Source organism: Eptesicus fuscus, chromosome 5, assembly GCF_027574615.1.
Source record: "Eptesicus fuscus isolate TK198812 chromosome 5, DD_ASM_mEF_20220401, whole genome shotgun sequence".
NCBI lineage: Eukaryota > Metazoa > Chordata > Mammalia > Chiroptera > Vespertilionidae > Eptesicus > Eptesicus fuscus.
This window is the reverse complement of record NC_072477.1, coordinates 21339201-21365540: the sequence shown is the minus strand read 5'-3', so window position 1 is coordinate 21365540 and position 26340 is coordinate 21339201. Positions and strand designations below refer to the sequence as shown.

Sequence of the window (26340 nt, the reverse complement as noted above, 5' to 3'; positions counted from 1 at the left end):
ATTTCTTCAGTCATTGTAGTAACCCAAAATGTTTCCACATGTTTCTAAAAGTTTCCAGTGTTGGGGAACTCCATGATTGGGGATTTTGGAATTGATGTGTATCAAAGTATCTAGGTTGCATCACATGATAAAAAAAAAAGTAGCAGTGATATTCTGTTCTAAACAGAGCTCTGTGCTTTAAATGTAAGATTCATTTAAAATTTAGATGGAAGTGTACTAGTAAGATATAGTACTCAATAAACTAATTTTGTCAAGAAGTTAAATAGCAGTTTCAAAGGTGGCGTTTTTTCCTGTTCTTTAGGCTACCATAGACTAATGTGGAAATGGCCATGATAATTGGCCATTTAAAATGTGAGTTTGTTTTCCCCAGAAAAGCAGTGTTAATATTTTAAAAACCTTTTAGGTTCTGAGGCTAGTCCACGAAAGCCTATTTAGCTCACTGTATCACTGAATTATTCTATTACCAGATGTCCTTCTGAATTCAGTCCTCTACTTGAGCTTTCTTAACTTACCTAAGTCCTGAAACTAGTTTATTCATCTGTCCATTCACTCCTTCTAAATATTTTTATTGAGCATCTGTTATGTGTCATCTAGTATTGTGATAGTTGTAGGTATGCAATGACCAGGACTGTCATAGTCCTTTATGTAACATTTATTGTCTTTGGGTGAAGTTGGAGGACTAAATACAGGAAGAAGGTTGGTGGAAGTGTTGGGGAAGAGAGGCTCAGGAGTTCTTTTAATGAGGTTGGGGTAGAGAAAAGTGTGTTAACCCAAGTAGGTAAGGGCCTAAATTGCAATTCAGAATATAACTTCTCCCCTGGCAGTAATGGGGAAGCCCTAACAAAATGTACTGGCAGCATTATACCTATTTGTATAAATGGGTCCTTGGATATTCTGGAGTTTGTGTGTTAAGGACTGCCTTTATATAAGAAGATCTATACCTGTCTATACCTATCAAGAGTAACCAGAGGATGCCCTAGCTGGTTCTGCTCAGTGGTTAGAGTGTTGGCCCATGGACTGAAGGGTGTCTGGTTTGATTCTAGTCAAGGTCTCATAGCTCGGTTGGGACACATGCAGGAAGCAACCAGTCGATGTGTCTCTCTCTCACATTGACATTTCTCTCTCTGTCTCTCCCCTCCCCCTACCTTCCACTCTTTCTACAAAGCAACTAGAAGCCCGTTGCACAAAGTTTCGTGCAAAAGACCTTCCTTCACCTGGCTGCTGGCACCAGTTTTCCACCAGCACCAGTTTTCCTCTGGCCACCCGCTGATCAGAGCACCTCCCGCCAGCGCGATTGGCCACCCTGAGTTCCCCCAGCGCTGCCAGTGGAGGAACTCGGGGTGGGCGATGGCGCTGGCGGGAGGCACTCCGATCGGCGGTGGCCAGAGGAAAACTGGTGCTGGTGGAAAACTGGTGCAGGCAGCCACGCAATCAGCCACCCTGAGTTCCGCCACCGGTGCCTTCCGCTGGCCCCATGGGTCCTCCCGCAGTGCTGGCTGTTGGGGCCGGCAGGAGGAATGGAGGGCGGGGACTCGTGAATCCCCGCCCCCTGCCAGCCCAATCGGCCACCCCGAGTCCCGCCCCCAGCCTCCCAACGGCCCAATTGTGGGCGTAGCGGAGTGATGGTAATTTGCATATTACCATTTTATTAGGTAGGATGGGAGGGAAAAATCCTTGGATGAGGATTAGCAAAAAGAAAAAAAAATGAAGAAGAACCAGAGGGGCAAAAGGAATGCCTCAACCAAGGAAACACCATTATGACATTTGATAATTTCTGGACTCATTTCAAACATGAGCACACAAATGTGTGATAGTGTGACCATGGCTGATGGAGAGGAGAATTCATGTGTCCTAATTCTTTCATTCTGAAAGATGACCTGTAAAATGACCTTTTGTAAGTTTTGCTATGAGCCTAGCCCTTGAGAAAGATTATGGAATATTCCCCTAAGTATATGAATAGTTCTGGCTGTCCTTTTTCAGTAATCTGTGGCAGAAAAAACACACTAATTTGTTAAAGTGGAAATTTATTTTATTAGAGTTTTTATTTTGTTGTTGAATATACTGATCAACCTAACTCAAGTAAACTCACTTAGCTTATTGAAGTAAAGCCACGGAGTTTAAGATACAGAGCCATTGTTAACATCTAGGTGTCCTGCCAGCAAATATCAGGGCTGTTCTTTCTATCTCTTGGTGGTTGCCCTGCTCCATACAAATTATGACCTCTTTGTTCCAGAGGGTACCGCCAGCCTGCTTGGTCTCTTATTCCCGTGGTCTGAGTTCTTGGCAGAGGCATCTGACTGTCCTAATCTTCTTTTCCAAGCGAGTCCTAGCTTGTTGGCCGTCCGTGGACGGCTGTCTTGGATTTAAATGTCTTTTCCTGGTTCCGTTAGCAGGAGCTGGGCTTGGGGATCATTGGGGGTCATTTGGCTGGTTCCCCACTCCACAGAGAAGTGGGTCTGGCCATCCTTGGAAACGTGTGGTTGAGATAGGATTGGCTCCTAGGATTGATTTATAGTTGTGTTATATTTTTGTAAGCAAAATTATATGTAGCGACACCCTAGCATTAGTAGGAGAGCCTCAGGTCAGTATTTTGGTCAGTATTTATCTTTTATTTCAGATCACCCTGAGACAATGGAAGAAGTGAAAATAAAGCAGCCCAAACAGCAACAGGCAACAGAAATTCACTCTGATAAGTTATCTCGTGAGTGACTTCCGACTACATAGATTTGCTGCTCACTGATAAATCCATGAAAGGAAGAAAAAAAGTCCTCAGATATTAAATGATTCGAGAGCATGAGACATTACCCCAAAGAAGTTCCTTTTCTTTGCTCTTCCTTTTCCCTTAGAATTTCCTCTAATCTACTGAGAACCTATTTTCCTTCCAAGGAATTTCTCACTTTAATGTTTAGAAATTCTGAGCACTTTTCTAGAAGGTTGAAAAGCAGAAGAAAGGTGTTAGCTGTCACTACCAGAAACTTTGTCTGATGCCCTAACATTTGTAAAACTTCTGCTCTGGTTAATGGAGCTAGTCCCAACTCCAGCTTTGAAAAAGAACTAAAAGCAAACTTTCTGTTGCCAGGTTATCTCCGCAGGCAAAATTTATTAAATTCATGATGAATACTCACTAAAGTCTGTAGTTTTCATGATTTCAGTTTCATGATAAGATTATTTTGATGTTTAAATATGTTTATTTCATGCTTTATTGTGATTATATGTCAGTTTTTCTTAAAATGATCTATTTTTTTGTTTTGTCTTGTTTTTGTTTTAATAGGACTTACCACTTCAGCAGAAAAAGAGGCTAAATTAGTCTTTACCAATCCTTCCTCTGCTTCTTTTTCTGGTCCTGCTGCTACTCTTCTGCAGAAAGTTCCCAACACCCATTTGTCATCTATTATTACAACCTCTGACCTCTCACCAGGGCCTGGTCACCAATCTTTATCTCAGATTCCTCCAGCCATCCCCAGCGTGCCTCACCAGCCAACAGTGTTGCTGAGCACAGTCCCTGACAGTGCTTCTCCCTCCATACATCCTGGGACACAGAACGTACCAAGCCCCGCTGGCCTGCCACGCTGTCGATCAGGCAGTTACACCATTGGCCCCTTTTCCTCTTTCCAGAGCGCTGCACACATCTATAGCCAGAAACTGTCTCGTCCCTCTTCAGCAAAGGCAGGTGAGTGAGAAAACGAAAGGCAGCCTGCAGTGTCAGCTCCCCCAGCCCCAGTAAAAAGAGAATGTCATCTTTTCCCTTTGCCTTTTTCTGTTGAAAGCTAAAGGATATGCTGCATTGTTCTGGTATAACCAAGGAAGACTCTTGCATTTGGTCCAGTGGCATTCATTCATTGATACAAAATAAAACAATTTCGTTTAGGTGCTGGGATAAAGAAATGAATAAGACAGGGCTTCTATTTAGTAGGAGCTTACAGTCTAATTAAAATATTTCTCTGTCAGGCCAATGTGGCTCACTGGTTGAGCATCCACCCATGAACCAGGAGATTTATGGGTCAATTCTCAGTCAGGACACATGCCAGGGTTGTGGGCTCAATCCCCAGTAGGGGGAGTGCAGGAGGCAGTCAGTCAATGATTCTCACCATTGATGTTTCTCTCTCTCCCTTTCTCTTCCATCATGAAATAAATATATATATATAACAAATATATATGTTAAATATATGTGAGATTTCCCATCACAGATAATCATAGATCTATGAATGTGCTATGTGCATTCTTTCTGATTCAAATAGTTATTCCTGACATCAGACAAATTAGTATTAATTTTTAATGTATTTAAAGTCAAGTGTGACCTGAATAAATAACCAAAGAATTTTTAAGATAGGATATCTAATTTTATTTTATTTTATTTTTAACTTTATTTTTATTGTTGACATTATTACAGATGTCTAGGCTAGGTATCTAATTTTAAATGAAGTAGACCCATTTTATCATTCAAGTTTTTCTCTTTTTTTTTTTTTTAGTTTTTTTTTAAATATATATTTTTAATTGATTTTTAGAGAGAGAGGAAGGAAGAGGGAGAGACAAAGAGAAACATGCCCCCTATTGGGGATGGAACCCGTAACCCAGGCATGTGCCCTGACCAGGAATCAAACCAGCAACCTTTCGATGCATGGGATAATGCCCAACCAAATGAGCCACACTGGACAGGGCTTTCCTCATTATTAAATAACAGCTTTATTGACATGTAATTAACATACCATAAAATTCACCTATTTAGGGTGTAGAATTCAGTGGTGTTTAGTATATTCACAGTTTTGCAACACCACTATTTGTTTTAGAACATTTTCGTTGTCCCACAGAAATCCCATACCTATTAGCAGTTACTATCCATGTCTCCTTCCACCAGCCCTTTGCAACCACTAATCTACTTTCTATCTCTATAGATTTGCCTATTCTGGACATTTCATATAAGTAGAATCATACAATTGGTGGTTTTTGTGAATGGCTTCTTTCACTTACCATAATGTTTTACTTCATTTCTTTTTATGGTTGAATAATATTCCATGGGATAGATGTACCACATTTTTTATCTAGTTATCAATTGTTTTCACTTTTTGGCTATTATAAATAATGCTTCTATGAACATTCATGTACAAGTTTTTGTGTGGACCTATGTTCCAGTTCTGATGGATGTAAACCTAGGTGTAGAATTGCTGGGTTACACGGTAACGTTATAGTTCTTTTTGAGGAACTTCCGGACTATTTCCAAAGGGACTATACCATTTTACCACCAGCAAGCAGTGTGTGAAGGTTTCAATTTCTCCACATCCTTGCCAACACTTATTATGATCTGTATTTTTACTTTACCCATCCTGGTAGGTTTGAGGTAGTATCTTGTGTGTGTGTGGTCATCATTTGCATTTCCTAGTGACTAATGGTGTTGAGCATCTTTGCATGTGCGTAGTGGTCATCTGTATATCTTCTTATTCAAATACTTCGCCCATTTTTAAATTGGGATATTGTCTTTTTATTGTTGAGTTGTAAGTGTTCTTTACATATTCTAGGCACAAGTCCTTTGTCAGATACTTTATTCACAAAGATTTTCTCCTATTCTGTTGGCCGTGTTTTCATTTTCTTGAGCATAAAAGTTTTAAACTTTAATGAACTTTCATTTATCTATTTTTTCTTTTCTTACTTGTGTTTTTGGTATCATATCTGAAAAACTATTGCCTAACCCAAGGTTACAAAGATTTATACAGGGTGGGGCAAAAGTAGGTTTAGAGTTGTGAGTACATGAAGTACGGCTAGTATTATTATTTATTAATTATTATATTATTTTCCATACTAATAACTGTAAACCTACTTTTGCCCCACCCTGTATATATGTTTCTCTAAGAATTTTATAGTATAGGCTGTTACATGTAGGTCTTTTATCCATTTTGAGTTCATTTTTATGCATGATATGGTATAAGAGTCTAACTTCATTTTTTGGGGCATGTGGATATTCAGTTGTCCCTTTCCATTTGTTGAAAGAGTATTATTTCCATGTTGAATTGTTTTGGCACTCCTAGCACAAATCCTTTACTCAAAAATGTAAGGGTTTATTTCTGGATTTTCAGTTCTATTCCACTGATATATACATCTGTCCTTATGTCAGTACCACATTGTCTGTAGCATTGTAGTAAGTTTTTGTAGTAAGAATCACCTTACAATTTTGTTCTTTTTTATATTGCTTAGGCTATTTTTGGATCCCTTGCACTTTCATATAAACTTTAGAATAAGCTTGTCAGTTTTTGGAAAACCATACAGATGGGATTTTGATAGGTATTGAGTTTAATCTGTAGATTAGTTTGGGGAAAATCTTAACATCAGTCAGATTTTTAAATGCTTTAGCGATATCCATGTTAACATGAATGACAGCTAAACTATGTTTTGTAAATAACCAGTCTATTTCCTTTTTGTTTGTTTGTTTCATTAATCCTCATCCAAGGGTATTTTTCCCATTATTGTTTTGGTTTTTTTTAGAGAGTGGAAGGGAGGGAAATGGGAGAGAGAGAGAAACATTGATGTAAGAGAGACACATCCATTGGTTGCCTCCCATACAAGGATTGAACCTTGACCAGGAATTGAACCCAAGGCCCTTCAGTGCATGGGCTGACGCTCTAACCAATGAGCACACCAGCCAGGGTGCTAGTCTGTTTCTTAATCAGTATCTGATTTCAAATGAAATGGATTTTATAATATGTGGCTTGAATCAGAAATATTAAATGGGTTATTTTAATAAGTCATAAATATGAATATGTGTCTGTGCTAATTATATGATTATTATTATTTTTTAATCTTCTAGAATCAGTAATAATAATGTTTTGATTTGAACTTTTTTCTCTCATGTGAGAAATTCAGTAATGTCACTGTCTCCAATACCCTGTGTTTTCATCAAAACTTGTTTTTTCACCTTCCTTTTTCTACTTTTCTCAAAGAGGAATAGGGAACAGAAGAAACTAGTCAGTTCCAAAATGTTTTCTAATTTCTATTGTGATTTCTTCTTTTACCCATGGATTGATTATAAGTATATTATTTAGTTTTTATATAATTGGCATTCTCTACTTTTCCTAATTGGCTTTTAGCTTTTTTCAACTGTAGTCAAGAACATATTCTGAATGGCTTAAATAGTAGTAAACAGCAATAGTCAGCAACAATATAGTAGACAGCAATAATAACCTGCTAGTGATGGGAGTCAAATTTTTCTGTGGTTATTGAGTAGTTTGGGAATGAGATTAATATATTATTTAACTTAGACTTTTTATTTTTAAAATTTATTTTAATTATAGTTGACATACAATATTATATTAATTTCAGGTGTGGGAATCTTAGGTGAGGGTATTAATGCTACTCCTAGGCATATACACAAGAGTTCTTCCTCATATGTACCAGGAGGTGTTTGCAGGAGGTATGCCGCACCGTCTATAATAGCAATGAGCTTGAAATAACTAGGATATCCATTAGTGGGGGAATAGAAAAAGAACTTGTAGTGTACTTGCAAAATGGAATACCAAGCAGCAGATAAAATTAATTTTAGCTACACTTAGAAAGGATGAATCTTGGGCGTATAGTAATGAATAACAAAAGCAAGTCCAAGGAATCCACCACAGTAAGGTTTACATTTTTGTAGAACTCAAAAACAAGCAAAATTACCTGGTGTTGAGTATGTGTACACACAAATGCATACATAAATACACAATATAAAGTTATATTTTTAAAAGGAAGGGAATACATGATAAAGGGAGGCAAGGGATCAGGAGGAGCACCTGGGTTGATGCACATTTATTGGTGATGTGGTCCTTGAGTTGATAATAAGTTCACGGGTGTTCACTATAATATGCTGTCCGAGTTATACATCTGTTATAAATAATACTTTATATGTATCCCATAATAAACATGAGAATATTTAGATTTTTGAAAGCAATGTCACCAAATCATATATACAGAATGATCACAGTTATAGAAGCATTAGTATGACAGAAAGAAAGCACATTACATTGTTTCTCTTTTTTGGATTTTTAAATTTTTTTCAGTAAGATGTGTGACTTTTAGCATAGAAAAAAAATATGAACCTTGATTTTATATTAAATTATTTCTTTCTTGCCAGAATTTCAGTGTTCAAAAACTAATAAAACTGTGATCTCAGAGCTTTGTTAGAAGGATTGTGGATGACTTGACAGTGGATGCCATAGACTACGGCAAGTACAGTCACACAAGAAAAAAACAAGAATTATAATCATGCGTTTCGAGGCTACATTTTTGTTCAGATTAGTAAATTCTAGGATTGGTTATTTCCACTACACAGGATGAAATTCTTTCTTATGAAGCCATCATAGAGAGCAAAAACACATTAATAAATGCATGTAACAATTGGGCAGTAGGAAGAATTTTTAGGGTGTAGTAAGGATTTCTTTTTATCTTTGTGCATTGCAAGATAGTATCTTCTCCTTATGTTGTCAGTAAAGTAATCTGGCTGAGGTTTCTCTGTCATCATCCTAAGGTGTTTACTTTGTTTTAATTTTATTTTTACATGAGAAAAAAATTTTCTCTCCCTCTCTCTCTCTCTTTTTTAGCAGGTTCAGGCCATCCAAATAAGCAGCATTCAGGAGCAGCCAAAATGCATAAGGAGGGAGAAGATGTTCCTTCATATAGCAGGCGGTACAACCAGAGCATGGTGACAGCTGAACTGCAGCGGCTCGCCGAGAAGCAGGCGGCGCGGCAGTACTCGCCCTCCACTCACATCAGCCTCCTCACCCAGCAGGTATGCACGGTTTGGGGTGCCAGAGGGCTCTTTGGAGCTGACACGGGAGTAATGACAGGGTACTCTGTCCTTACTAATTTCTATATACTGATGCCAGTTGAATGAGTATTAGCTGGTTTCGAACTAAAGAGTTCTTCAACTTGAAAGAAAATGAGTTTCTGTTACAGTTATTGCAAAGTCAAGTTGCAACTGATGTTGATGTACTTATTTCATGGATCTTTAAAAATAACTTTTATAGGATCTTTTAAAATAACTTAATTTGGTAACATTTTCTAGTGAATTCTAGTCTTATAAATCTTTTTACCAGAATGCCATAACATTACCTTTTACTTTACTTTTTTATTGTACCGTCTTTCATCTTGTGATCTCAGATGTTTTATGGGTTCTGATTAATGAAGTATTTCATTACACCCTTCTCCAACACATGTTATTCTCCCCATTTCACAGGTGGGGAAAACTGATGCTGAAAGAAATGATGTAGTTAAGGTCATCTGAAAAGCTGGCTGGCTAGAAATAGATGCCAGGATTTTGGCTTTAAGTTAGATAGATAATAGCAAGCTTACAACACAATGAGATTAGGTGAAACTTTCAAGAACTTTGGGATTCTTTTTTCCCCTCCTTGCTGTGGTATTTAACTGAAAGTAGAAGCCATATCTTCTCCTTTTCCTTAAAGCAAAATGGCATCAAAGTCCTCCAAAAAAATGATCATGACTTAACCCCACAGTTATATTTTCCTCTATCTCTGTTGTGTCAAATTCCTTAAATGGTGGCAACTCTGTAATGCTATCAAGTCTAGAAAATGTGAAGCTGTACTTTAAGTACATATCCAATGTAGGAAACACACTGCTCCCTGGTGGTGCCCTACTTCTCTGTATAAAATTTAGGACCAAAATGAAAGGTAAGCCTTAGCTGTACTTCAGCGTCACCCCAGTGTGGGAGGATGTAATTGGTTTTCTTTTTCAAATCTCTAATAGTTTGAAGGAAGGAAGGAAGAGGAAGAGACCCAATGTGAAACAGAAAGCAGAGACTCTTATAAGGGCAATGTTGAGAATTGAAGGGAGTCAGGTAGTTAGATTCTAGTGATAGGACAGTGGGCAGACGGAATAGAATATCACGCCCATAGTAGAATGGGAAGGAATTTTGAAATGTGAGTGGCTATGAGGAAGGGAGAAAGGGCCCAGTGATCTGCTCTGCTACACATCTTTTCATTGGCTCATTGACTAGAATATGTTTTCAATTTACAAATGAGCAGCTAGAAGCACCAAAGCATTAAAATTTTTTCTTTGCAACTGTAGTAAAGAAATATAGCCAACTTTGGTATTTACATATTTTCCACTTGTGTCATTTGGTGGATTGCAAATCTTGCAGAATGACAGGATCCTGATCTTGTGGGAATCTTAGGTGAGGGCATTATAATTGGAAAGTTGTCTTTCATCCGTCCATCTTTCTCAGCTGAGAAGAATTTCAGTGCCAGTGAAGTCCATCGGAGTCCTCTTCGTAGGGCTCTGAACTTGCCATTAGATGTCAGTCTCAGCGTTTGGAGTCTTGGTAATAGTCTGGTTAGTGCTTGGAACAGTGCTGAGGGAGGTGCTGTAGTATCTAATAAGCAGGGTGGAGTGGTGGGAAGAGAGTTGAATTGGCCATCTAAAGACCTGCCTTCTGTCACTGACTAGCTGTGTGATTTTGGAAAATTCACTCAACTTCTCGCAACCTCAAGTTCTTTATTTGTTGTTGGGGAAAATACAACAGCACCATTTTCTGGAAAATCATTTTATTTTGTCCACAGTTTCAGTTATTTAGCCCATTAAAGTTTTTAGTGGCAGTCCTGGCCAGGTGGCTCAGAGTGTTGTCCTGTACACCAAAAGGTTATGGGCACGATTCCCGGTCAGGCACATACCTGGGTTGTGGGTTCAATCCCCAGTTGGGGCAGGAGGCAACCAATATTTCTTTCTCACATTGATATTTCTCTCTTTCTCTCTCCCTCATTCTCTAAAATCAATAAACATATCCTTGGGTGAGGATAAAAAAAAAGTTTTTAGTGGCATTCTCCATAAAATTTTTTATTCAGATGTGTTTTTTAAATTTATTCATTCAAAAACATTTTATTAAGCTCTTAAGAGTGTTCCAGGCTTGGCACCAATCTGTGGGGATGATAGAAGACAGTCCTCAGCATGAACTAACTCACAATCTGGTTAGTGGTGTTGGAGGAGAGGGAGCCAGCAGGACCCAGCTAGGATGGAAGCTGGACGGGAAGACAAGGGCTGATTCACAGAGAGCTTTGAATGCCCCTTGTAGGAGCTCACTCTTCGTTTTATAGTTGACTGGGAGCCACGGAGACCATTAGCTGGACCCCTCAAGCAGCTGGGAGGAGGATGGATGAGGCATTGTCACCCCTTTCTCTCCCTGCTCACCGGTGAAGGTGCAGAGGAAGAGTAAACTAGCCAAAAGTAAGCAAAGTACTCTGACAGCCCAAAAACTTGATAATAAAACTGAGTTATCCAGAATTTACATTAAAGGCTAGATTCTTAGGAATCTCTATAAGAACAGAACCTCATCTACCTTGTCATTGCTTTTACTATTTCTGCTATGACTGAACTTTGTTTATGGCCCAGAACACATGAGAATATCAAACTTGCCTGACCACAAGGAGTAGCCACAGTGGCCACTTTAGAAATATTTGTGCCAGCTCAAGTATGTTTGAAGTTAGAAGAGATACATGTTCTTTGTTTTGTTTTGTTTTTGTTAATCCTTACCCAAGGATATTTTTCCATTGGTTTTTAGAGAGAGTGGAAGGGAGGGGGAGAGGCAGAAAGAGAGAATCATCAATGTCAGAGAGATACATCAATTGGTGGCCTCCCACACGTGCCCAACCAAGGGCCAGGGATCAAGCCTGCAACGGAGGTATGTGCCCTTGGGAGGTACGTGCCCTTGACCAGAATTGAACCTGGGGCCCTTCAGTCAACTGGCCAATGCTCTTTCCACTGAGCCAAACCAGCTAGGGCAAGTACATATTCTTAACGTACCATTATTCAACACATACCTTCCACGTCTGAACAGAAGGCAGATCACATTGGGGTCTTTCCCGTGTCATGTGAGAGGCTGGTTATTTGGGGAGGATGGGAGCCTCTGGAAAGCAAGGTGTACTCCCTGACAGCAGGGTTTTCCACAAGCATCTTTCACCTGTGGTGGGGGAGCGCTGCAGTAGCTGGCAGGGTGCTGGGTGGAGCTGGGTGTGAGGTCTCACTATCTCTGCCTCACTCAGTGCTGGGAGAGGCGTGGTTTTTTTTTTTTTTTTTTTTACAACTGCAGCGCTCTGCACAGAAGCAGCCCTCTGTGGTCACTGCCCTGAGTGCACAGAAGAATGTGGCGAATCAGCCCAGCTCTGTGGTGAGGAGGGGAGGCAGGGAATCAGAGGGAGCAGTGGCCCTCTCTGTGCGGCGCGTGTGAGATTTCAGGACCCAGCTATCATTAGGAGCAGCTCCAGCTCTTCCCGCCTGGGAGTTTAATCAAAGGGATAACAGCAGACCACCCAGGCGAGGGCTCCGTCAGTCTCTGTTCCGCAGCCAGCCAGTGCCCGGGATGTGGCCAGGCCTCCTGGAAATGTGCTGACAGATACATAGGAGGGAGGAGGCACGTTTTGCTTCTCACATTTTTCATTTCGATGGAGAGTAGAAAAGAAAACCATTAATTTCATTTTTTGCTCCTTGCCCTGATACTTCCTTGCCTGGTCCTGGAGAAGGATATATGCTTAGGTATAGAATGTTGATATGCTTAGGTATGGAATGCTTGGTTCACACCAGTCCTCATTCACTCTCACTCATTCATATGCATTCAGAGAATTCACAAAGGAATTTGTTTTTTTTTATTTATTTTGCTGTAGCAGCTACCATTGTAGTCTTGCTGACTTATTCATGGTCCACAGTAGACCTTGAGTGAATCTCGATTTCACAAATTCCAATTTGAAAGTGAGATTGGCAGAGAGAAGCCAAATGTTTGACCTGGTTACAAATGTCCTTTAGGATCGAGACAGGTGACACTCAGTTTACCACCAGCAGACTTCCTGCCTCCTTAGCTCATCTGGACACACTGAGCACCTGTACATTGTGTTCGGATTTTGTGGTTGTTGTCTAAGCCTAACTCCTTTGGTTCTATATGCTTTCTGTATAAACTTCTTTGTATCATATACATTACTCTTCATGTCTAGAAACGAAAAAGCAGACACTCTTGAGTCGGTGAGACTTGGACAAGTTACTTAACCTCCTTGTGCCTTGACTTCCTTATTGGTAAGATAGAACAATTTTAGTATCAGGACCACTCCCTTCCTGGATCCCTGTGCCTCCGCTCTAAGACCTAGTTCCCATTGATCTCATCTAATTCCTACATCTTCTGTGTCTCTCAAGGCTTAACCCCCCAATTTTTCTTAATTCCTTGGCCTGCTGCGTGGTCTTTTGTTCTGAAATAACCTTTCTTTTGCCATCCACCCCCTCAAGCTCTTGTCGTCCCTGAACAGCCAAATTTCTTTGGAAGGAACACCCCCTTGCTGCCCTCAGTCCTCCCCCACCCCTTACTCTTGCAGTCTAACTTCATCTCTGACCATCTTGTCCAACTCTTTCTCACTGGTCACTGATGACCTTGAAATTGCCAGCTTCGGTCACCTGTTTTTAATTCTCATTCTCCTTTAGCATGTGACACTATGATTGACCACCTCCTACCTGAAACTTCGCTTAGCATCTTCAACCCTTCAATAATTCCTTTGAGAGCTCTTTTCTTCCTACTGGAAAGATTGCGTTTTCTACGTGTTTTTAAGCCACTGGTATATGAACCTCAGTTATGAGAACGGGCACTGGGGAATCTCTGGGTCAACAGCAGAGTCTCTGGTGAAAGAGGTGGGTGATGGCCTGGGCATCCACCTCTCTCTGCTCTTCACTGCATCCTCCAGATATCTCTTAGTTCCAGGCACAGCGGAACTGTTTCCTCTCTCTGTAGTGTCGTCTCTCCTCATAGCTCCACCTGGTACTGTTCTGTGGATTTCTCCCAAATATGTATCTTTTAGTTTGAACCTCTTTGCTGAGTGCCAGGTCTAAATTTCCAGCTGCCTGCTAGACTCTTCCACTTAACTGTATTACCAGCGTTAAAATATTCAACATATTTTTTAAATATTCAAAAATACTTAGTATATCTAAAACCTACTCTTGTCTCTTTTTTCCTCTCTATGTTAGTTGACATTGCAATTTCTCTAGGAATTTAGGTAAGGAGCTTTTGATTTATCATTGTCTCTCTTTGCTTCCTTATTCTCTCTAAACGTCCAGGCAAGTTGCCATGTCTTGTTGATTCTGACTTTAGAATGTCTCTGATATTTATCTTCTCTGTTTCACTTTTATATCTACCGTCCTGCTTAAGGCCTTAATTATCTCTCAACTGGACAGCTGCAATTACCTCCTAAATGGCCTCCCAGCCAGCCTCTCTCTTAGTCACCCTAGTCTTTGCTCTAAAGGAATCTTTCTAAATCACAAGTCTGATAATAGTACTCCTCTGCTCAAGAATCTCGAGGGGCTTCCTGTGATCTATAATGTGAAGCCCAAGCTATTAAATGTTATTCAAAGCCTTAATTTAGAATCCGGCTCCAGGCAACTAACTCTAGTCTGTCTCTCTCCCATCACACATTCTTTTGTGAAGTTCAGCCAGAATTTCTGTTGGTCTCTGTGCCTCACTATGTGCTATCTTCTCAAGGGAAATGTTCCCCAGTCACCATGTCTAACTTAAGACATTTCGTTCAGACTCAGCATAGATGCCACTTCACTCATATGAATGCCGTTTCACTCAGCCCACTGTGTATGTCCAGATAGCTGTCTCCCTTAATAGTCTCCTTTGCTGCCTCAGAACCCGACTCAATGATGGTACTCAATGAATGTGTTGATTTTACAGGACTGAGTAGGGGGACCATGTCCATTTTTTCACCAGTTTTCCCCCCACCTGAATGTAAAAGTACTTAATACGTTTAAAAAAATAAATAAACGAATCTTGCCCAGCTGGTGTGGCTCAGTGGTTGAGCATGGACCTATGAACCTGGAAGTCAAGATTCAATTCTCGGTCAGGGCACATGCCTAGGTTGCAGGCTAATTCCCCAGTATGGGGCATGTGGGAGGCAGCTGATCAATGATTCTCTCTCATCATTCCTTCTCTCTCTCTCTTTTCCTCTCTCTGAAATCAAACGTATTTTTAAAAATAAAATAAAAAAGTGAATCTTGAAGAAGGCTCTGCTGCCCCAGCTAGAAGTCTTCTGTCCATTCTCTATGCTCCTTTAGCCCTTCATTCATCACTCTCTATAACAAATCTATTATACTTACTATGCATCTCTTCTTTCCTGTAGAGCAGTGGTTCTCAACCTTTCTAATGCCGCGACCCTTTAATACAGTTCCTCATGTTGTGGTTACCCCCAACCATAAAATTATTTTTGTTGCTACTTCATAACTGTAATTTTGCTACTGTTAGTGAATCGTTGCGACCCACAGGTTGAAAACTGCTGCTGTAGAGCCTAAGACCATCGGAAAATACAGATATTTACATTACGATTCACTAACAGTAGCAAAATTACAGTTATGAAGTAGCAACAAAAATAATTTTATGGTTGGGGGTCACCACAACATGAGGAACTGTATTAAAGGGTCACGGCATTAGAAAGGTTGAGAACCACTGCTGTAGAGTTATAAACTACATGATGGCAATTCTTTCTAACCTTCTCCTAGCACAGCACCTTGCACTTGGTAGGCACTTATCACATGCAAGCTAAATTGAATAGAATTGAAGAGAATTTTTCTGCATTTTTATATTTCTTTAAACGATTGCTCTCCATTTTAAAAATTGATGAGACCATATCTGCCCTTCATAAGAAAGCAGCTGACATTAGTTGAATGTCTACTTTTGCTATAGGCACTGCGCCAAGCACTTCATAAGTATTCTCTCTTTAACCGTATGAGGTACATATTTTTTTTTACAGACGAAGAAAATAGAAGCTTAGAGAGTAAGTGACAGCTATGTCACACAAATGGAAAGTGACTGAACCAGACTCCAGTCCAGGTCTGTCTGATTCCCTTTGTGCGTTTCTGCCTTTTCCTGTTTGAATAAGGACTCTAACCTCTCATCAGACTAAAGTGACTGAGCTTAGCACTGAGAGCCTGTGGTTCCTGTGACATTGCCCAGAGTTGTAGCCATGTCAGTGCTTGAGCCTGCAGAGAGGACAGTATGAATGCAGATTTAGACAAATTCATATTCATGTCGGTCCAAATGCTTCTTAACCTTTCTGGAGTCAGAGATCCCTTTGAGAATTGAATGAAAACTGTATTCTTTCTCCTGAAAAAAATGTACACTCAAACTTAGAAATTTGCATTAATTTCAAATGGTTTATAGAAACTCTCCCAACTAGGTTCCTATTGATGCCCAATAAACACAGGGTCTGCAAGAACCTCTCAAAACTGTTAGGTCAGATATGGCTATTAATATTAATGATTTGGCCCAGAATGATTGTTCCAAATTTGTAGTCATCCTTGCTTCACACATTTTATATATTTAGTGACATGTTCCCCACCAGGCTATAATCTCTGAAGGTGAGGATTTTTTTTTTTCATTGTTCTATCCTAAGTGCTCAAAAGAATGCCACTCACAGAGTAGGTGTCTGATTATTTTTTGAATTAGTGAAATAATCTTTTGAAACCCCATCTCTGGGCCTCATCAGACAAGAATTATCTAAGATTTTTATTGACTATGCTAGAATGAGGAAATTGAGCTATGCCAATATTGTAAGCTGCATTGAGAATGTGATGGCACCGATTTGCTCATGTGTAAAGCCATTATTAAAGCTATTTTTAATTAAATTTTTAATGTTGAATTTCTAAGAGAAACAAATATAGTATACACGTGGTATAGACAAGGACCAAAATCTGTATGTCAATGCTATTATTATACCAATTGAGGACCTTCCAAAGGCTTCACACCAGGCAGATATCATCTCTCAAATTATGCCGGTTACTAGCAAGAGCAACACTTATCTCTCACTGTAGTCACTGATTATTTTATTTCCCCTAATTCCAAAGCAGTCCCTCCCTCTATGCAAAAAGAGTTCATTTGGAGCCTTTTATTTTCTTGCTAGCCTTATAGTTGGACACAGGGGTGTGTGTGTGTGTGTGTGTGTGTGTGTGTGTTTGGGAGTAGATGAGATCTACTGCCTTTAATATATAAATGCTTTGTCCCTCCTGGCCGAACTAAACTCTGGGGATACAGTCCCTGTCCTAAAGGAGCATGTAATTTGTGGGGCGAGATAGACAGATAAACCTGCAATTATAATACAATACAAAACATGGCATGAAGCTCTTCCAACTCTGCCACTGTGCTCTTGAAGCATTTTTAATGGCAAGGATCCTTTACAGCTGAGGGAGCTCTTTTATGAAAAACAAAGTTAACATTGGGAAGTAAAGAGCAGGGTGGCAGCAACAAGGTTTCAGGATCCTACTGTCCTGAAGTAGGTGAAAGGACTTTCCTAGGGCCAATAATTAAAACACCAAATAAGTTTCTGCTTTTTCAGTTTCCAAGTTGAGGGTAATTCCCGCCTCTCCTGGCATAGCTGTAGATAGGTTTTCCTCAAGTAGCAATGATAAACCTTGCTTCTGTGTCAAGAAAGGTAAAGTCATGTGAAAATCTGCAGGCCCAGTTAGAGGAGGGTTTTTGTCACTACATTTATAAACAAACCACTTTTAAAGAAATGTGGGATTCTGTGGTTTGCTATGAGTGGAGTCTTGTCCTTCAGGGACTGATAGCACCTGGGTGCATAGGGGCAGATGCTGGCTAACAGTTGAGCTGGTGAGGACTCAAGGGCTCACACTGGATACCAGCATCCCACTTTTTTCATTAACCTGTGTTGTTTCTTTTTTTCAAGTATCTACTAAAGCCTTACCATCCTTAAATGTCAGTATGTTTGGTTTTGAGGTTTAATGGGGGAGCTGGACATTACTGCACACACGGTCATTAAACACGGATTCAGAGAACTGGCTGGAATCCAGGATTCCATAGTCACCATCTTGAGGTTGAGGAGAAGATGCCCAGAGGGGATCCTTCAAGTGGAAGCCTTCTTTAATTACTGTCAGATTTTTGGTTCTAAACTCCTGGGTGGAATCCCGAGCTTTTGGTGACTTGGGCATATGATGCAATGTCTTCTTTTGCCCACCAGGCCTCAGACCTAGACTGAAGGACTGGAGCCATCTAGTCATCCTCCTGGGGTGCCTTCCCCCCAGACCCTCCCCTAATCTTGATCCTCAAAACCATTTTACTGTTGAAGACAAGTATGGAAAGACACAGCGGAGGAAAGGCGCGTTTTCTCAGAGGGCCCTGGAACAAAGCTGGCTTCAGATTCCCACTCTGACCCTCTCTCTCCTTAAGGGGCAGGCAGCACCTTCCTTCTTCACCCGCTGCGTGGGAAAATGTAATCCCAAAGAGGGCCGATCCGAAAAGAAAAGGTGAACAGTGAACACATGAACCCGAGTGAATTTATCATATTACAAACGTCGTTCTCCAGCTCCAAGGCCCAGCACTCTGCCTTAGCCCAGGAGGGGAAGAGGGGAGACCAGCAGTAATGTGTCCTGCGTCCCAGCCTTATTACCTCTCGCCAGACTTGTGATTCTCAACTGATCTGAACTTCCCTTATTGGCCCCTTTCAACCCACCGCACAAAAACAGCCCAGACCTACCTGCCTGCCCACAATTCTGATGCAGCACTACTCTCAGAACCCATGAGCAAGCTTACTGTTGTCTGATAGCTGAAGAACAGGGTCTTGAGCGTGGTAGGCAAAGACCTCCCCAAGCTGTTTGTCTGTCTCATCCTCTCTTCTGCTCTAGGCTTTTGCCAAATTACTAGTAGACTGCTTTTTGTTTCTCAGACAGTCTTCCTGCTTATTTGTCTTTGCGTTACTTAGGAATTTTCTTGCCAGCTAGGAACTACTGTCCCCACTCCCTCCCCCAACATCTCCTACCTATCCTTTCAGGCCCAGCTCAGGTGCCTTCTTTGAATTTCCTTAGCACTTTCGTTACGGCGCTTGTATTCTGGAGGCCTTATATGTTGCTGTTTGGCTAGGGGAACCAATTCCTTTGTGGCTTTAGAGCAGGGGCCACAGTTTAATCTGTATATACCCCTAAGGTTTACCCAAGGCCTTGCCCCTAATAGGCAATGCAGCAAATATTTATCGAATTATCTGAGGTTTGGACTGTTTTGATCACTTAGGACCCCAGCATTTCTAGAGCATGCCCACTAGAGCAGCAGTGATCTAGGTTAGGCCTGGCCCTGGTCCTCTTTAGATACCAAAAGGTTATGCATCTGGGTGGGTGGTGGCATATTCTGGGAAGCCATCAGGGCAGTACCATCATATTTTAATTATAGCACTGGCAGCAGCACTACTTTTAGCAAACAGCAGTAACAGGCAATAACACTTGGGCGGGCCAGCCGCCGGAAATTGGCTCCCTCTCTGTTTCTCCTACCCTCTTTTCAATCCATCACCTGTATTTATTCCCGCTGTAATTTAAACACCTGTCTAGATGGAATGCGTGCAATGTGTCCCTGCCCCACACATCCAGCTATTTGCTCACCTGCCTTATTCGGAAGGCTGGCTCTAAAATAAACAGTGTTTTGGTATTAAAAGAAAAAAATGCACCGAGGTCACTGTGGAAATGGACATGGAGAGAGGAGCAGGAGTGGAACCTGTGGGTGAGCCGCTCCAGGGCAGTGGGAGCAGCGGAGGAGGACAGCAAAGGGTGAAACATCTGCCTGAGCGTTGGGTCGAGGCGGGAGCCGTGACTGGACTTTCCCACAGGCCGTCATTCACTCAGCTAACCAGCTACAGAAAGGCAGGGGTGGACGAATATTTAACAAGCTGAGTGTTTTTAGGCTTAAATGTTTTGGTTTATTTTTAATGACCGCTGTTTCTCATGTCGGTATAACAAGTAACCTTGGATTTTATATATATAGATATAGATATAGATATAGATATAGATATAGATATAGATAGATATAGATATAGATATATGTCGTGTTTTTTTTTAATCCTCACCCAAAGATATGTTTCATTGATTTTTAAAGAGAGAGAAAAAAAAACATTGATGTGAGAGAGAAACATCAATCGGTTGCCTCCCATAGGCTCCCTGACCTGGGATCAAACCTGCAACCTAGGTATGTGCCCTGACCAGGAATTGAACCTGCAACTTTTTAGTGTATAGGACGACGCTCCAACCAGCTGAGCCAACTGGCCAGGCAGACTTGAAATATTTTGAAGCTTGTTCTAAATTATCCACTTTTGTATCTTTGGCATATTAAACAGTTACTCATATTAAGCAACGTTGAGAAATAGTAAAACCTTAACATCCCTCATAGAATTATTTTCTCTACTCCTTCCCCTTGATTGTTTTCTGTCTTGCTCCTCACCCCATCAGGGCATTTCCTTCGGCTTTTGGAAGATCCCCTGAGCTTTATGGAGGAGAACTATTAAGTGGTTCCTCTTTCCTGTTTTCTCCTTTCTTTTCTAGCATCCCCCCCTCCCCCAATAAGTGCTTCTCAAACGTTAAGATGCATGTGAATTACGCGTGGATCTTGTCAAATGCAGTTTTTGATTCACTGAGGCAGAGGCTGGATTGAGTCTGCCTTTTTAGCGAGCTCCCAGGTAGTGCAGATGTTGCTGGTCCACAGGTGAAATTTTAAGTTCTAGGCTCAGTGGTCCCAGGCCGTGGGAATAACAGTGGTTAAAACCTAATGAACAAAATAAACTGATGAACAAAATAGATCAGAGACATAGAAGCATGGACTAGACAGATGAATCTCAGAGGAAGGGGCGGTGGCGGTGAGGTGGGAAGAGATGAATCAAAGAACTTATATGCATGTATGCATAATGCATGGACACAAATAATAGTGCAGGGAAGGGCTGGGTGGGGGATGGGAACAGGGTGAAGAAAAAAACTACAAGATTCAGGAGATATCGCAGGGGGCCAACCAGGAGTTGAAACTAGTGTCTGACATGTAACAATTTTTTATTCTTGAGCAAGTTATTTTGCCTCTCAATCTCAATTTTCCCATCTGTAAGTGAGGGAAATAATTATACCTATCAGAGTTGTCTTGGAGATAAAATGAGTATATATAGCTTAGCTTAGAACAATGCCTGGCAAAAACAAAGTGTCCATTAAATTTATTACTGTTACTGTAGTGAACCCGAAAGGTTTCATATTTGCATGAATATTGATTATGGTAGAACATTTTAGAGATCCAAATACAGATTTCAAGGTTCTTATATGTGTATATTGCCTTTTGCACATAAAGCTGTTTATATCTATTATCAATAAGGCATTTTTTAAAAAAATGTATTTTATTAATTTTTTACAGAGAGAAAGGGAGAGGGATAGAGAATTAGAAACATCGATCAGCTGCCTCTTGCACACTCCCTACTGAGTATGTGCCCGCAACCAAGGTACATGCCCTTGACCAGAATCGAACCCGGGACCCTTGAGTCCACAGGCCAACACTCTATCCACTGAGCCAAACCGTCTAGGGCAATAAGGCATTTTTTTTTTGTCATAGTTTCAGTAATTAAAATGAGTTTTAGTTAATGATCTCATCTGTTTCCCAGACCCTTTTGTGACCAAAAGCATGAATCCATGAGTTGGCCAGCCTACATTTAGGAGCATAGACTCTGGTTATTAGCCCAGAGAAGCCAACTGGCCCAGTGGCTATGACCTCCACCCTTAGAGACTAATACTCCTAACAGAAATGCTGAGCCACCTCTTTTGTGACTGATGCCGTATCTTTATGTGCTGTAAGCCTGATTTTGTTTAATATTCTTTAGTAGTGAAATGTTGGCCATCATTGCAAACCAGGTATATATAAGTGCCATTTTTTCACTTTCTCTTCATCTGAAAACAGCTGGTTTTGTTATGTTACCTCGGGATGGACAGAAAAGCAGATGTCGCCTGGTAACAGCCATATTCATCCTCCCTTTGCCCTGCTAGGGAAGAAGACTTTAGGTGTGAACCCTAATTGGCTTACTCAGTTTATTAAGGCCTGGTCAGTGCTGGGAGATTTGCCCTGCCCTTCGGTCTTCCCTTGTCAACACAAGGTGCTCGTGGGGCCAAAATCGATGCTTGGGTCCATTTCAGTTCAGTGAGTCCTGCTGCTGCTCCTACAAAGCTGAATGGAAGGGCCAAAGGCTTTCTTAACTTATTCAATCTAGAGATAATTTTTTTGGACCAAACCTCAGCAGGACATAAATCTGTATACATAAGATTCAGCCAGATCTAGTTGAGGTTCTAGAGCTGTGTTGTCTCTTAAGGTAGCCAATAGTTGTATGTGGTTTTTCTAAATTTAAGGTGTATAAAGTCACTCTGGCCAGGTGGTTCAGTTGGTTGGAGCATCATCCCGCACACCTAAAAGGTTGCAGGTTCGATTCCCCATCAGGGCACATACCTAGTTGCAAGTTTGATCCCTGGTACAGGAGGCAACCAATGAATGTTTCTCCCTCACATTGATGTTTCTCTCTCTCTCTTCCTCTCTCACTGAAATCAATAAAAACTTACCCTAGGGTGAGGATTAAAAAATTTTTAAGTTATATAAAGTTTAAAATCTTGTTCTTCAATCACACCAGCCACATTTCAAATACACAATAGCTACATGTGGCTAGTAGATACTGTATTGAACAGTGCAGATTATAGAACATTTCCATCATCACAATACATTCTGGTGGATAGCACTGTTCTAGGGATTAAAAATAGGTTTTTATCTCCCTTGTCACTTCTGGTCGATTGATGATGGCTTGTCTGAAGGACTGGGTCAAGAAGATTCTAAGAGAGCCCCAAATTATTTGATTCTTTATTAGCAATGTATGTCCTAGGACAGTGGCTCACGAGCCACATGCAGCTCTTTGGCCCCTTGAGTGTACCTCAATCAGTTTGAGGACGTTTTTAGCAAAGGCCAGCTTAGGAGTACCCTAATTAATAACAATGTACCTACCTATATAGTTTAAGTTTAAAAAACTTGGCTCTCAAAAGAAATTTCAATCATTGTATTGTTGATATTTGGCTCTGTTGACTAATGAGTTTGCCAACCACTGTCCTAGGAAAACAGAGCTGGATGAAGTTGAGGTAATCCTATATAATAAAGATGTAATATGCAAATGGTCGTTACACTGTGAATCATAACGACGGGCCACATAATAACCGGATCACAGATCAGCAGGAGGGTGGGGCAGCGAGCTACAAGCGGGCGGTAGAGAGCTACAGGAGGGGGCAGGGCAGCAAGCTATGGGGCGGGGGCAGGGGGCGGAGGAGCTACAGGAGGGTGGGGCAGTGGGCGGAGAGCTACTAGAGGGCAGCAGCGAGCTACTGGTGCATGGATTCGTGCGCAGGGCTACTAGTTATGACATAAGTGCTGAGTGTCTCCTAGACAAAACCACAGAAGGAAGAATAGAATATTTAGAGGGGCAGGTTGTTATTACTTAATAGAGACAGGTTATTTTTTTTTTAGTGGGAATCCTTTGGAAAGAAAGATGAAAAGTTTTGAAAGTTTTCTTATCCTTATATAATCTCTCATTTAAGTAGTGGTTACTTTTGCTGTTTCTCAAAATAAATGAACAATGATGCTTCGCTTTTGTGTAGAAGGCAGTCACAGTGGCTCCGAATTCTTGATTTATCCATGAAATAAGGAATAGATGTTACGTGGAAAAACCCACCAAGAGTCCAAAATTAGTTTCGTGTTCATGCCACCTTCACTACACCTGCTAAGAAACAACACTGATGGATATTGTTTTTGTTTTTTGTTTTTTGCTTTACTTATTTAATATCCTCTGGTGAAGGGTAACACGTGGGAGATAAAATTTACAGGGAAGAAAGAAAAGCTGGTATAATAGTTTGGTGTAATCATTCCCTATATAACCTCTGTTTTCAGAATTTGAGGTCTGTATCTGGGGATATTTTTAAAAATCTGCAATAGTTAAGGGTAACTAGTTACAAAACTAGAAAATGATTGTACCAGTTCTGCAACTGTTAGGTGACCTTGAACAGGTTACTTACATGCCTTCTCTGAGCCTTAGTTTCTCCATCTTTGAGTGGGAGTCTAGCACTGTCTCCCTCCTTGAGCAGTGGGTGAGGGGTGAGATATAAAACCTCACTCATGAGTGCCTGACACTGCTGCTGTAAGAACTCAAACATTAAACCTTATTATTTGGCAAAAGTATACCAAGTGCCCTTGGAGGAGAACATTCCCTGCTAATCTTAGTAGGTATGTGACTTTATCTAATTGTTTGCCCTCTCTCCATTTTAGTTTCCTCCTTTTATAATATTGAAGGAGAGCCTACTTCAAAGGGCTCCCTCGGGGTTAAACGGGATAATGCATGTCAAGGTAATGCAAGGACACCTAGGACATGGCACTCCGTGAGCGTCCAGGAATGCTAGCTATTATGATGAAATGATGTCTAAATTAGGGGCAGCTTTGCCAAAAGAGAGAAGATTTACCAAATCTGAAGTCTCTTCTCATTCGCATTCACTCATCTCCAAACTATACAGTTTATACTAAACATGGTAAAGTGTGCACATTTTGTTTATTTTATTGCTATTTCATTATAAATTATGAATAAGCCTCTTTTATTAGTTTTTTGGCACAACTGATTGAGATAGTAGTTGGAGAAGCTGTCAGTTATCATAAAGACCTTTCTCACTTTGTAGAACTTTTACAAGCCGCAAGCTCATGTCTAATTAGGCAGGCCTGGTGCTTCAGGGCAGGAAGGCGGGGGCTCAGTGCTGGCCGGGAGTGAGTGCAATCCTGCAGGGAGTCTGTTTGAATGTCGGAGAACCTGGCCTGTGTTGTCTCTGCGGTACAGGAGAAGGCCAGCCCTTCAACAGTACCAGGTGCCAGAGGTGGCTGCCATAACCTGCCACTGTATCTTCCCTGTCCTCGGTTAGTGGGTGTCTTTCTTCTCCTCCCTGGTAGAAGCAGAAGGGGGTCAGAATTGACAAGCCAAGGTCGGCTCCTGTATCCACAGTGGAGGGTGCAGCCTGAGTGTCCTGTACCTCAGTCTATAGACCCCTGAAATCACTCCTGACCTATGGAAAACAGTTTTTCCCCAATAAAAATGTTTGGGTCCTTTGGTGTGAAGGCACAGGCCTAGGAAATTTTTACTTAAAGAATCTGTAACTAGGAATGAAGCAGGATATGTTGCTAAAAATAACTTCTTCTATCAGATTTTATGATTTTTTTTAAAACCCAGTATATTTTTATTTGTAAACTAGAGGCCCAGTGCATGAATATGTGCATGGGTGGGGTCCCTCGGCCTGGCCGATGATCAGGCTGATCAGGGCCTATGGGGGCCGGCCAGCCGGGGAGAGACTGCGGGAGGGCTCCAAGGTGTGTTCAGTCCCAATCGGCCGGACCCCAGCAGCAAGCTAACCTACCAGTCAGAGCGTCTTCCCCCTGTGGTCAGTGTGCGTCATAGTGACTGGTTGAGTTCGGTCGACCTATCTGCGCTTTTATTATATAAGATGTCACAATTATTGGCTTCTTAGGACATCTTATAGAAAAACACTTTTTTAAATATACTTCTCCTTATGTCACTATTCCCTAGTGTGTCCTGCATTCAGCTGTGTCCCCTCTCTTTTCAGCATCCCCTGTGGATCTTATTCTGAAATGCTTCTCAAACTATCCTCTGTATTTCTAATAATGACTTAAAAGTTTTCTTTGGGGTACTAACAGTAATAACATGGCCAGTATAGGAAACTTGGAAAATATAGGTAAGTGTAAGGAAGAAAATAAGTCACTATTCAGAAATAGATGCTATTTATGAATTGGATTTTTATTTCTGGTCCTTTATGAGTGTGTATTTGTGCATGTTTATGTTTAAGGATCTGCTCTCTATATAGTTTCATATTGTAAAAAAAATCAGCATGTTCCTATATTTTTTAATATTTTTCAAAAAAATTCTAATAGATACAGAATATTCCCTTATTTTGGTAGGGCAAAATATATGTAAAATACTGTTAGCCATTTAGATCTTCTCCTTTTACAATATTAAAGTCGATGCTTGTTTTCAAAATCTGTTCACAGTATAGTACAGTATAAGAGTACAGGCATTGGAGTTCCAAAGATCATGGTCACATCCCAGTTCTGCCATTTTTCTCTACGCCTCAGTTTCCTTCTTTGTAAAATGGAGATGATAATAGTACTTACAACAGAATTATGGCAATTGAAATGAGATGCATATAATGTACTCATTTATACAGAGCTGGCACATTAAACAGTAACTGCTCTTATAACATTCAGTCATTGATCATATGCGGTTGTTTTGAGCATAGTTGCCAGAAGTTAGATTGTAGCATCACAGTGTACAAACATTGTAATAATACTTTTAATAATATATTGCCATATTTATTTCTAGAAAGATTATACCAGTTTATAGTCACATAAATAGTATAGGTACCTATATAGTATCACTCCTTGCCATTATTAGATGCTGTGTTTTTTATTATTACTATAACACACAAAAGAGGTAATATAATTTGCAGCTTTTGATTTCCAGGGGA

General features: G+C 40.7%; 1 protein-coding gene across 6 annotated transcripts in view; it reads left to right on the top strand.

Moving 5' to 3' along the window:
- TTLL5 (tubulin tyrosine ligase like 5) overlaps positions 1 to 26340 on the top strand; it is a 249166-nt gene that overhangs the window by 106545 nt on the left and 116281 nt on the right. For 4 of the 6 annotated variants that reach the window (XM_054715891.1, XM_028141342.2, XM_054715889.1 and 1 more), the window contains exons 26-28: positions 2618 to 2701; positions 3272 to 3670; positions 8565 to 8752. In XM_054715891.1, coding sequence (XP_054571866.1) covers positions 2618 to 2701; positions 3272 to 3670; positions 8565 to 8752 — 671 coding nt within the window. The remainder of the gene's footprint in view (positions 1 to 2617; positions 2702 to 3271; positions 3671 to 8564; positions 8753 to 26340) is intronic. The other 2 variants (XM_028141345.2, XM_054715892.1) reach the window with 2 other exon arrangements.